This window comes from Cyprinodon variegatus, unplaced genomic scaffold (genome assembly GCF_000732505.1).
Source record: "Cyprinodon variegatus isolate N-32 unplaced genomic scaffold, C_variegatus-1.0 Scaffold108, whole genome shotgun sequence".
NCBI classification, from domain to species: domain Eukaryota; kingdom Metazoa; phylum Chordata; class Actinopteri; order Cyprinodontiformes; family Cyprinodontidae; genus Cyprinodon; species Cyprinodon variegatus.
The window spans coordinates 746,345-758,768 of record NW_015150561.1 but is presented as its reverse complement, the minus strand read 5'-3'; the positions used below and the strand labels follow the sequence as shown (position 1 = coordinate 758,768).

The 12,424-nt window shown below is 36.6% G+C and overlaps 1 protein-coding gene across 5 annotated transcripts in view; it reads left to right on the top strand.

Moving 5' to 3' along the window:
* LOC107084725 (ras and EF-hand domain-containing protein homolog) overlaps positions 1-12,205 on the top strand; it is a 17,548-nt gene extending 5,343 nt beyond the window's left edge. For 4 of the 5 annotated variants that reach the window (XM_015374692.1, XM_015374694.1, XM_015374693.1 and 1 more), the window contains 16 exons: positions 917-1,028; positions 1,121-1,307; positions 4,423-4,569; positions 4,719-4,809; positions 4,922-5,017; positions 5,376-5,563; positions 6,296-6,367; positions 6,897-6,942; positions 7,035-7,117; positions 7,208-7,535; positions 7,653-7,785; positions 8,480-8,561; positions 8,746-8,860; positions 9,062-9,163; positions 9,336-9,412; positions 11,318-12,203. In XM_015374692.1, coding sequence (XP_015230178.1) covers positions 917-1,028; positions 1,121-1,307; positions 4,423-4,569; positions 4,719-4,809; positions 4,922-5,017; positions 5,376-5,563; positions 6,296-6,367; positions 6,897-6,942; positions 7,035-7,117; positions 7,208-7,535; positions 7,653-7,785; positions 8,480-8,561; positions 8,746-8,860; positions 9,062-9,163; positions 9,336-9,412; positions 11,318-11,402 — 1,944 coding nt within the window. In that variant the 3' untranslated portion in view covers positions 11,403-12,203. Of the gene's footprint in view, positions 1-916; positions 1,029-1,120; positions 1,308-4,422; positions 4,570-4,718; positions 4,810-4,921; positions 5,018-5,375; positions 5,564-6,295; positions 6,368-6,896; positions 6,943-7,034; positions 7,118-7,207; positions 7,536-7,652; positions 7,786-8,479; positions 8,562-8,745; positions 8,861-9,061; positions 9,164-9,335; positions 9,413-11,317 lie in introns of all 5 variants that reach the window. The other variant, XM_015374696.1, reaches the window with a different exon arrangement.
* The last annotated feature ends 219 nt before the right edge of the window (positions 12,206-12,424 follow it).

The following is a 12,424-nucleotide window of genomic DNA, read 5'->3' as shown; positions in this document are numbered from 1 at the left end:
AAAATAATCGACATATTAATCGTTCTGCAAAGTAATGGTTAGTTTAATCAAATTAAAAAAAGTAATTGTTTTAACACTTTTTTCCCCTGTATTTTCATGGGGTATATTGTCTACTAAAATTTGTTTAGGAACCTATAATATTTAGGTTTAAAAACGTACTCGAGGTCAGTGGAAGCAGATTTTTATCTTTACAGTTTAATTTTCACAACTAAGTGTTTCAAACCAGGACCTCCAACAGGATAGCTTCACAGGTCTGCTCTGTGTTTGTTTAAGGGGCATGCCTTGAAGAGATAAGACTCTTCATGAGAACAGCTGATTGCCCAAAGCAGAAGGTATCGGTTCTGATCCTAAGGGCGGCTTCCGTCAACACTTCAACAGAGCAAACACTGTATGAAACCAAGCTGGTTACAAAGGTGTGGCATGTTGACTGTCCTTTACACTGGCTCAACAGTTTGTTTCAGCTTAACAGGAGGATCTTATTGCATCTTCTTCTAAACTAAACTTGCAAGAACATTTAAAACCTTATGGCAAGGACTGTATAGTTTTGAAGACAAAACAGTAAAAAATGCAGAGTAGATTAATAAAATGATATTTTCTATTTTTTAATCAATATATTGGAACTGGGGTTGCTGTTAATAAAGTTCTGCCAGCTGTCATTGTCTGATTCTCTTTTTCATGATGCAGCAGCGATTATCAGTGAGCTGCAGATCTGGTGTTCATGTTTATTTAGCTTCCTGGTTAACCTTTTATTGAGGTCACACAGTAAAGGAGAAAGAATGTATTTTAAAAAAATCATTCTATCTGCTACTGCACATAAAACTCGCACATGACAGTTGTTATAGCTACAGAAATGTTGATGTCCTTGAAATCTGTTAAACCAATGGTTTTTTTTGTCTTTTTTTTTCCTTTCTGACAGAGACTGAATAGTTGGCTTCCTCTTAGTGCAGAGGAGCTGGAGAACGTGTTTGATACGCTGGATTCTGATGGCAATGGATTCCTCACACTGGAAGAGTTCTCCTCTGGTTTTAGTACGTTTCCATCGCTTAATTATCGTATCTGACCTGCAAAATTTTTATTAAGATCTCCATTTTATTTACTTATGTATTTTTTATTCTTTTAGGTGCATTTTTGTTTGGTCGGAGGATTTCTGTAGATGATGTCATGGGTGAGAAAACCCTCAGTCAAAGCCTCCCAGAGGTTCTATATCAGTCCCAGTGGGAAGAGGGTCAAGGAAATGGAGAAGATGACGAGGAAAAGCACTTTGCTATGCTCATGGAGAGCCTAGGGGCCAGCAGCATCCTAGAGAAGTGAGTATTTCATGTATGCAGGCTGGTGATTGGGACTTTGTCTGCTGAGTGTGCTACATTCTCACTGAAATGGCTTGGGGCTATAACTGGCTTCATAAACTATTCAAGTCTCATCTGCTTATAGAACAGCATGCGTTTTACCTGTTAGTGATGTCTTTGCTTGTGTGTACTTGAACTTGCTTCTAATGGAGGACATCTTTGGTGGATTTTACAAGTAAAGTGAGGACCTTTCACTGGTCCTTATTTTGTTGGCTTAGATTAGGACTAAGGTGGGATTTAGGTAGGGTTGAAACAATTGGATTAATGGATTATTGAATAATTGTCAACTAATTTATTAATCGATTAATCAACCAGATTATGGAGACGGGTAAAACATGCCTTTAGCTAACAGAGCGACCCACTTAGAGCAGTAATAGCAAAAATAACAACTTTTGTCTGTCAGTATGCTCTATCCATAACTCCTCAAGTGGAAAAGTTTTAGTTTCACCTGGTTTAATTTGCCAAAACTTCTTTAAGGAACCTTTGGCTATGCAATTATTAATAGATTAATGAAAAACAAATCGACAGATTAATTGATTTGCAAATTAATCGTTAGTTGCAGCCCTTGATTTAGGTTAAAATTAGGATGAGATATGTACAGCATAAGTACTGGTTGACTTAAGGGTAAGTATAATGGGTTGTAAGTATAATGAGTATAATAGGTTGTAGAAAATAAATGGAAGTCAATGAGGGTGTACAGACTAACAAATCTGCAAGGAATGATAGAGAAGCATTTTAAAAATCTTAACCTCCATATTTTCTCAATGTATCTGTTAAAAATCCCAAAACAGTCTTTGTGGCTTCTTGGTTTCCTTCAAGCAATGCAGGACTTAACAATAATTTAAGATGAAACATTTTTTATATATTTTTTTTTCAAATTGTAGAGGCGGATGCTGCTTTTTAAAGATCACATTGATTCTCTCCCGCATAACGAGAAGGAAAATGACATCTGGAATCATTTCAGTTGAGAGAGTGCAGCAAAAATTGATCGGTCATTTGGTTAGATGTCATGGAAAGCTTGATGGATCTTTTTAACATTCCTAAAAAAAAGTTGCAGGGAATTTGCTACTCATTAGACTAGTATAAAAAACAAATTTCCCTTAATTTTTTTTTGTGTGTGTGTTTATAGTTTTTGTTTTTCATTTATAATTTTGTTGAACCAAAACTGCATTATTTAATGTGTAATTCACTGCATCAAAGCAGTTTTTCTACCTCTCGAATCAAATATGCATGAAGCATTCCATGTTGCTAGAGAACCCTTGCGGTTACAGTTTTTCCCCAGTGTTTTATTGTCATTACACTGTCACAAGTACAGAGCAACCAAATTAACTCTGTGAAATTAACCCATCCTGTTGTCGAGCAGTGGGCTTGCCAGTGTGCGGTGCCTGGGGAGCAGTGTGGGGTTAAGGGTCTTTGCTCAGGGAGCCAGAGTGGCAGTCTGTGGGAGTGGGGCTTGAGCTCAGATCCTCTGGGTTCAAGGCTATATACCCTAACCACTAGGCTGCTACTCCCTCACTAGGCTGCCACTCCCTCAACAGTTGATCAGTGTTGACATTTTGTTGGACAGGTGCTCAAGTGGGGGGAAAAAAAGGGCCCAATACAACTTTTTTAGATTTCCCAATTCAATGTCAGCACAAATAGATCAGTGACATTACAAAGAAAGCAGTCATGTATAATGTGTATGAGAACAATTGACCCATGTGCTACAATACTAACCCCTGATTCACTCTAACCAGTTGCAGTGTTCACACCAGCATGCCTATAGCTGAGATTTAACATGCTGGCAGATATAACCCGATTATGTTTTTCGGCTGATATCGGATCAGGACATCCCTTTCTTATGGTGAGAACCTGTTCAGTAAGTTGTGTTGTAAGATCTACATGTAGGCACGCCTAGGGAAACAAAAATCAACTTGGTTCAAGGATTTATTTTAAGTACAATAGAAATCTTGGTATTATTGTACAACAAAATTATGAATGAAATGTTAAAACTCAGTACCAGCCTTTAACAAGATTTCAACAAAATTTAAATATACATTTCCCTTATATTTTTCTTTTTGCAAACTGAGCATATGTTTGTCTTGACTACATAATTCTGTACTTTAAGAACAAAATATTATCTGCACCACACAACCTTATGTTGCACCTAAGCAGGATCGTAGGATAGACCACTCACAAGGTCATTTATGCTCGCAATATATTATAGTATCTCATGGTTGTTTTCAAACATCAAATAGTGCACCAGAGTCCGGCTGGAGCCGAACTGTAGTTTGGTGTGAGTTATAGTATGATTGTACTTTCTTACTGACCTAAACGGTATCAGATGTAGGTGCCGGCGTGAAAACACCCTAAGCCTGCTATTGCAAAAGTGGTTCAGGGGAAAAAAGTCTAAATTTAGATTACTGAGAAAATGATTGAATCCTAAGTTGCACTGGCCTAAAGAAACAAAAGTTGAAAACCTTACTGTATGGAACTTGCTCTGTTACTACACTCTATGCACTACAGCTACTCTCTATTAAGGAAGTAGAAAAGTCCCCCTGATCCCCCACTGTTCAAGAGTACAAACCTCCATGTAGCTTTAAAATAAAACAAACGGCACAGGATGAGGATATTGATTAACTACAAGCCCTGAGAACTGATCAATATGCCTGCTGATATTATCAATGTATAAGAGGTTTGGAATTTAAAACAATATAAAAGCCTTGAACCTCTCTCAGAGCTTCAATCAATAATCTGAATGTGGACAGATGATGAAATATGATGCTCACCTAAACTGACAGGCTGAACAAAGAGAGCATTAATTAGAGAAACAGCCGAGACATCCATGCTGACTTTGGATGTTAAACTTCTTAGCAAAGTCCAACTGAAAGTCATTGGCTAAAAATTTGCTCTGCTTAAGATTTATTTATTTATTGCAGTAAGAGTATTTTTAAGTTTAGACCTGCAAAATGCCGTTAAACTTCAAGATTTATTTTCTCACCACAGTTGGTGAAGATATGCAAAGTTTTGTGTTATATTGGCAGAGATCACTGATCTAAATCTCATTTTCTCTGGATTCCAACTCTTCTGCATTCAGTCCTGCAGAAGTGCGGAGTCTGTGGGCCCAGCTGCGGCGCGACGAACCACACCTTCTGACAAATTTTGAGCATTTCCTGGCCAGAGTGACGGCACAAATCAGAGAAGCTGACCAGGAGAAAAGGGAGATGGAAAGTGCTCTTAAAAGGTTTGAGATGAACATATATTAATGACTTTTGTGACGCCAGTTAGTGACGTCTGATTGGTTATTGTTAGTTTGCTGTTAAATATTGTTTCTACTACAAGCTTAAATCCTTATTTTGCACTAATACTTGATTTTTTTAAAAATACAATCAGGAAAGCGGCAACCCATGACAATGAGATCCATCGCCTATATGAAGAAATGGAGCAGCAAATAAAAAACGAAAAAGACAAAATTCTACTGGAGGTGAAATTGGACAAAAATACTTTAAGATTTTCATATTCTTGGCAAATGTTAAATATTTCCATTTTTTTTTTTTTTGTCTTTTTTTTATGTGTTTCAAAAATTGTGTTTTAAGGATTATGAGCGATTTCTCTCGCGGAGTAAAGACCTGGAGCTGCAGCTGTCCAGTAAGGAGAAGGAGCTGGAACACATCTTTCAAAAACAGAGAAAGGTCAGCGGGAACATACTAAGCTTTATGTTGAATGGCTTTCTTTTACCATTTCTATATCTAGAGATATCTGAACACTGGATGTGATACAAACAGGGAGTTTTAACGGCCAGTGCAGTCTGTTTTACTGTGAAAATCATGGTAAAAATTAAAAATCTTACCAAAAATCTTAGGAAAACACACAAAAACAGGATGTGATTAATAGAAATGTGGCAGCACAGGAACTCAGATAAGCAGCAGCAATCATGAATTTAATGTCTTCAGATCAAAAAGGTCTGAACATTTCCAGGCTCATCCAAAGGTGCCTTTATTTTTGATTGAATAAAGGTATTCGATCTGCTAAACAACAATTTCATTTCAGTTGGAGCATCAGTGCCAGGAACTTCACAGCGAGCAACATGAGACCAAAGTAGAAAACGTGAAGCTGAAACAGACAAACGATGATCTGGCTCGAGAGCTGGAGCTCGTCAGCCAGGAGCTAACATTGGCCCAGGAGCAGCTGAGTTTGCTGCAAGAACAATCTGCACGTCTTCATGAGGAGAAAGAGATGTGAGTGATCTTTCATTTCCAGGAAAATGCTGAGCATTGGTCATTAATTGCAATCAGGCAATCTTTTTTTTTCTCTTCTTTCTTTCAACTATTGAATTCATAGTTGTTTAAGAAATTCTGCAAACACATCCTTTTGAGCATTTCCCATCATTACTATTTTTGCTGTTTTAGTGCACTAGTGCAGTTGAGACTTTTCATGCAGGACCTCATGAGCTTTGTCATCATACAGAATCAGGAACAGAATAGTAAAAAGGCAATTGTTTTCCTGGCCATATCGTGTAAATAAAAAAATATTGTCTTCACACTGCCTAAGTATGGAAACACTAAAGGTACAAAATAGCACTACTTCAACAACTATAATACTCCTGGATGTCCTTCACTCTGCTATAAGTGAACACCAGCTTCTTGCTTGCTGTCTTATGAACCTACCTTATGAACGAACCTGCTTTGCCATTAAGCTGCAGAAAAGTGACAGTCATGCTGTCCCATTGTGGTGGAATCTAAATTTGTTTGTAATCTCTAGCGTATCATTTGAAGGGGAGTGTATATATATATATATATATATATATATATATATTATATTATATCATTTTTTTTTGACTATGTGCAATATGGTTACATTTATTTTCCTTTTCTGCCCAGTATCATTATTAATTGTTCAATTTTGGTTGTCAACAAAACCACAGAGCATAAAGTTTAGTCTTTCATGAAAACTGATTTCTTTTTACTCAGGGAAATATACAGACTGACTGAAGGACTACACCGTGAGCGAGCAAGCCTTCTGAAACAACTCGATCTTTTGAGGTATGACTCGATAAAATAGCCTCGTCAGAAATTGCGGAAGCTGATTTTAAATGTTTATTAATGTCAGCTAAAGTCTTCTAAACTTCTGTCAGTGTTGTTTACCTTGTATATTTTTTTCAAACACTTTTGGAATGTGCAAAGGTAGATCACTTCCTAAACCAGTAAAACATGGATAATACAATAACAGGAAGGTTAGAAGATAGAAAAAGTGAGATTTAGAGATGCCTATTGTATGATATGGAGCTTTTATGTATTCTGGTTTACATTCTTACAGGCATCACATATTTAGACACTTCTACTCATTAACAACCTTATAAATGTTCCAATTCTTAATGATTTATTAGTAGACAAGCAGATTATCTGAGGAACAAGAACAAATTCTCTGCCAGTGTTTGTGGCAGAGAATTTGTGAACTTTGGCTTAAGGGCTTTATGTATATGTAAAATAGATATATACTGTATGTATATGCAGGAATATTTTATTAGTTATTTAACTGTCATGTTTTTTTTATTTTTTATTATTTGTTTAGAGAAATGAACAAACATTTACGGGATGAGAGAGACATGTCCTTTCAGGTGTGTTCAAATAAGTATTAAAGATATTTTACATGTATTTCTGGTATTTTGAATCAAATAATTTCATCCTAAATTATATGTGCACTTGGCAGAAACCAAAGAGTACCAAAATGAGTTTAAAGCAGAGGACTTTTCTTGATGGCGTCAAACAAACCAGCACAGACATCTTTAAGAGGTAGCTCATTCAGAGCTTATGGCTTAAGAAGTATTTAACTTGGTGCTGTAAGCTAGATAGCGGCTTTATTCAACATGAATGTTTTTGCAGTGAGGATGAAGAGGAACCAACTGCTCTCAGGCAGACCCCTGTTAACGGATTATACCAGCCATCGCTTGCAGCTGAAGCCAGGTGTCGTTTCCAGAGGATCATCTCCATCGAAGAAGACCACCTCCCCTATTTACTGAATGAAAACGCTCCCCATAAGAGTGCTGAAGAACAAAGACTTTCAGACAGTGAACACGATGTGGATGTGATGATGAGCAATATTCATCAGAGTTCCCCCCTCCCTCAGCAAGAGTCTGAGGACATTGTTGAGGAGAGGCAGATTCCATCATCTCCAAGGGGTCAGCCAGTGGGCAAAGAAACCACCATAAATGTAAGCATTACCACTTTTAAAATCCATCCAAGTGCAGGTGGAGTTTTGTTTTTAATATGATCTAACCAAAGCCTCAGGTTTACAGAGCCTTCCATCTTTCTATCACGTGTTTCTCAGGAGGAAAGTGTTCCTTCAGCACCTGACAGACTCTTCAAGGTTGTCCTGGTGGGGAACTCCAGCGTCGGGAAGACCTCCCTCCTCCAGAGATTTTGTGATGACCGCTTCCACCCTGGCACTTTTGCCACAGTTGGTACGTGGTGCAAATATTCAGTCAGAGCTCCCCCATTTCCTGCGAGTTGACTAATGACAAAACAGCAGAGCTATGTGGTAAACCTATGCCTTGGTGCTTGGAGCTGAAAAATAGTAGTTTTAAAACAAAAGTGAGAATGATGGGCATCGTTTTCTTAGATTTCACATTTAAAATTTAAAAGCATAGTACTGCACAATGTGCATGATCCCTAATTTTAATTTATTTTATTTATTTTTTGTCCCATGGATGGCTTTAAATTTACACTTATGAAATCAGGTATTTGCTAAGAATTGTTCATTTGCTGAATTCTTTTAACCTACTTAATTTTTTGTTTGGAATTGTTTTGTAATTCTTATTTTTCCTCATTTAATTGTAAATGTATGCCACAACATAAAAAAAAAGAGGGGTAAAGAAAAGCTTTATGTGGATCACTTTGATTCAGAGAAATTTTCTGTGGTTACAAATGGAAAATAAATCAAACTGTTAAATACTCCCCCCTTTGAGATTTATTTATAAATGACCAGATAATTTTTCCTTTTTTTTAACCTTGAGGAAAGTGAGTTGTGTGGGGACAAAAAAAACTTTTAAGGAAAAAGGAAAAACATTGATTGAATAAGATAATTTATTACTTGACTCTTAGTCATTCATAAGCTGAAATAATTATCTTAATCTACTTCTGAACTTTTGTGAATAGGCATAGACTACACTGTGAAGACAATAACTGTGGATAACAGCCAGGTGGCGCTGCAGATGTGGGATACAGCAGGGCAAGAAAGGTAAGCTTGCAAAATCAGACAGAAATCCTCTTTCTAAGCTCATTTGTAAAAAAAATATGGAAATAATTTTGGTTTCATGGCACATGTTGTCAGAATTGTAATATAAAACATAGAAGCACCATGAGTCCCAGCGCATGCAACAAAAAATAAACCCTTGGTCCACTTCTTGCTTTTCCTCCTCCAGGTATCGAAGCATCACCAAGCAGTTCTTTCGTAAAGCTGACGGTGTGATTGTTATGTATGATATAACTGCTGAGCAGAGTTTCACTGCAGTCAGACAGTGGCTGGCAAGTGTCAAGGTAACAGATCAGCAGTTCCAACTTTCTTTTTATAAAGATTTGCTTCACCTCAGAATATCAGCAGGTCTGTTTTTAATGGATAGAGGAATGGACAGACATTTGTTTGATCACCTAGGAAATATAAACCGCTCATTTTAAGCCTCCATAATAATCTGCTTCTCTATTCTGGGCTGCTTGAATGTACCTCTGTTTCCTTCTCAGGAAGGCACCGGTGAGGACATACCCATCATGCTCTTGGGTAACAAAACAGACAAAGAGAGTGAGAGAGAAGTTCAGAAAGAAATGGGCGAAAGACTTGCCAAGGTCTTAATTTTGATATACCTCTACATGTTTGATTTATTTGCTGTGTAATACTTATTGTGCAACTGGATAAATGCATTACTTGTAGTTGTCTTTTATTTTTATGTCAATATTCGTCCATATATCTATTGGCATCTGCTCTGCTCTCTGTTAATCATGTAATGTTTCATTTAAGGACTGTCAGATGGCCTTCTTTGAATGCAGTGCATGTTCTGGATACAATGTGGCAGAATCAATGGTGCATTTAGCCAGGTAAGCAGTTTATTCACAAAAACTAAAACAAAATGATAAAGCAGGTCATGGTTATTCTTTCAAGACCAAAGACCAACTTTTGTCAGTGTTTAAAACAATATATGAGGAAGTGGTTCAACTTGTACTTCTATATGAACTTTTTTTGGCTTTTTGGGTTGTTTTTGTGAGCAAATTTTATTTCCGTATCTAAAAGAGGACACGGGAAGTGACGTGACCTAGGGGAGTCAGCTTAGCTTTACAACAGTAAACAATGGATACCAATGCTAATTAGAAAAGGCAGAGACTTTAAATGTACTTCTGATATGATGAACTGCAACCTTATAATTATGGGTGAAAGTATTTCACTGTGATAGTTTAGTCCAGCAGCATCCTGCTATTTATCTAAACTGCAGATGTCACTCTGAGATACAGTGTTTTGCATGATGTAAACGGATCCTATTGCAAAATCTCGGATGGTAAGTAGGGAGAAACACCAGCTGTTGGTGGGGTAATGTCTGCTGCTTTTTGTGCGCTGAAAGAGGGAATAGATCCAGTTTTCTTCCGTTAATTTAAAGTTTTTTCCAGGGTTCATATTGATCCCAATCAGCCATCCACTAGCAAGTGCGTGTAAGGTCTGTTTACTGAGCCGTCTGCTTTGGTAAGACTTGCATCGGGACTGGAGCACCGATGGTATCTCAGTCACACTGAGGAACAAGTTTCATTCATTTTAGCATCGTCTAGCAGAGTTTGTGCAGCTCCCATAAACGCAGTATTTGACCATGTTGATGATCAGGACAACTCTCTCTATTTGATAACTACCTACTTTCCACACACAACTGAAGCAGCTCTATTTGACCTCGCGTGACTTGTTAAAAAAAAAAAAAAGCAATTGTTAGAGTCACTGCTAAATGATGTCACTTTTGTTGCTAAATTTACTTCGTTATGACAGCCTAGACGCTTTAAATCCTAAACAATCTTTTTATGTCGCCCATTAGCCAGCACTTGGTTTGGATTTTTTTTGAAAAAAATTACCTGCAATTTGCTCTTTAACTTAAAGTAGACACATTTTCTTGTTTTCTTGGTCTTTGAAAATGTTTATTGTATCTAACTTGGCAATCCATCACTTGACAAGTGAGAATGTTTTATGACTATTTTTCAGATTACCAGACGACCCTGATAATAAGAAAACCCCCTCTTTCCAGGACCAGTTTTTAGGAACAAAACAAGAAGACCAAAAAGACTGATAAACCAAAATTATTTGGTTTAAAGAAACTATTTTATATTGAAATGCTAACAATTTATTTTAAATAATATTGCATTGAAACCTGCACAAAGCTTTTCCTCACAGGCGTCCTGTGCTTTGTTGAGCTCGCTGTCACTCCTAGTCCTCCCCTGCAGCTCTGCACTTTTTTGATAAGCTTTTCTTTTCCTGATCGCATTTTTCTGGTCTTTTCGAACGTGCCATTTTCTGACATTGCACTCTTTAACTCCTTATTTCTTTGCTGCCTGACGGGTCCTTGATGCCTCTGCTGTGTTGACCACCATTATTTTAAAATTGGAGTAATAGCTCTGCCTTAAATGTTTGCAAACTTGTCTGACTTTTGATTCACTCCATTCTGGGCAGCGACTTTCCAATTGTAGTGTCTGTGTCAGTTCTTCTCAGTAGTGATAGAAAGATGACACTAGCCTCAACGAGGTTAGCTTACAAAAAAAAATGGCGCCCTCTGCTGTTCTGTTCGTGTCGGACCCCAGACAACTGTCAGCCTGTATAATTGGTTAGACCCCGATTACAAGATGCCGCATTTCCACATCTCTTTACACAAAAAAAAAAAAGAAGTCCTCTATTAGGGCAATACGTTATATTTAAAGTTTTCATGTCACCATCTGTTTGTCCTGATTGAACTGATTCTGTGTTATATTTGCTAGAATTCTGAAGGAACAAGAGGATCAAGAAAAGGAGAAGACGGTCCAGCTGATTAGCAGCCACACAAAGAAGAGATCCTGCTGCTAAGAGATAAGACACTTTATACAAAGTTGCACTACCCTTTAACCAAGTTATTACATGTCCTAGTATAAGCACATGTGCCAGAGAAAACACATTGATATATGACTGTCAGCAAGTCTTTAACCCCGTCAGCAGGATCAAAACTATCTCCACCTGTTCGGTTGAATAAAGGGAGGTTAGATATCAAACTAGCTGAGCAGGATACAAAATCAAACTAGATTTTCATAGAAATTTCGTAGCGTCTGTTTTAATTTATGCTGTATGTTTACTCTTTCACGTCGGAAGGCCAGATAATTTTTTTTCTTTGATTTTTATCAGTTATAATTACAAATATATATATATATATATATATATTAAGGTGTATTATATTAACATGTTATTTCACTTGCTGTAGATTTTATGTGTTAAAAAAAACACCCAATTGCATTAAAACACCATAATTCTAGCAAGCTAACATTAAACTTTATACTGTTCATACTTTGTTGGTCAGGTTTTAGCTGACAGGCTGATTAATACTATTTATGAGATTATGTGAAGTTTTTCACAATTGTTTGAAAAAAAAAAAGTTTGGATTTACAGAAGTACTTTGCACATATTTACAAGTATTTGTTTCAGGTTTGTCATTTTTAATTGTCTTTTTTTCCCTAGTTATTTTTCTTGATGGTTGGTTATTTAAAAATAAATGTATCTCCATTGAAACTGATTAACTGATGTTTTTGAACATGTGTCTGGTATATATTTTCAGATGTATTGTCATTTTAAAAAAAACTGTTTGAAAGTAAATAAATTATTCTGTATTAATATACCTGATAACGCCAAGTGTTTTATGAAAATTAATTTGTGTATGGAAAACCTATTTTTGTCACAACTGTTTCACTACTTGTTATTTTTTGTGTATATATTGAAATGAAAATAAATGTAATGAGAAATATATCAATGTTACTCTTCCTTGCATCATGAAAAAAAAATGGCTTTACAGTATTACAAAGTTAAGTTTATTCCATTTTTAGATCACATGACAAACTTTG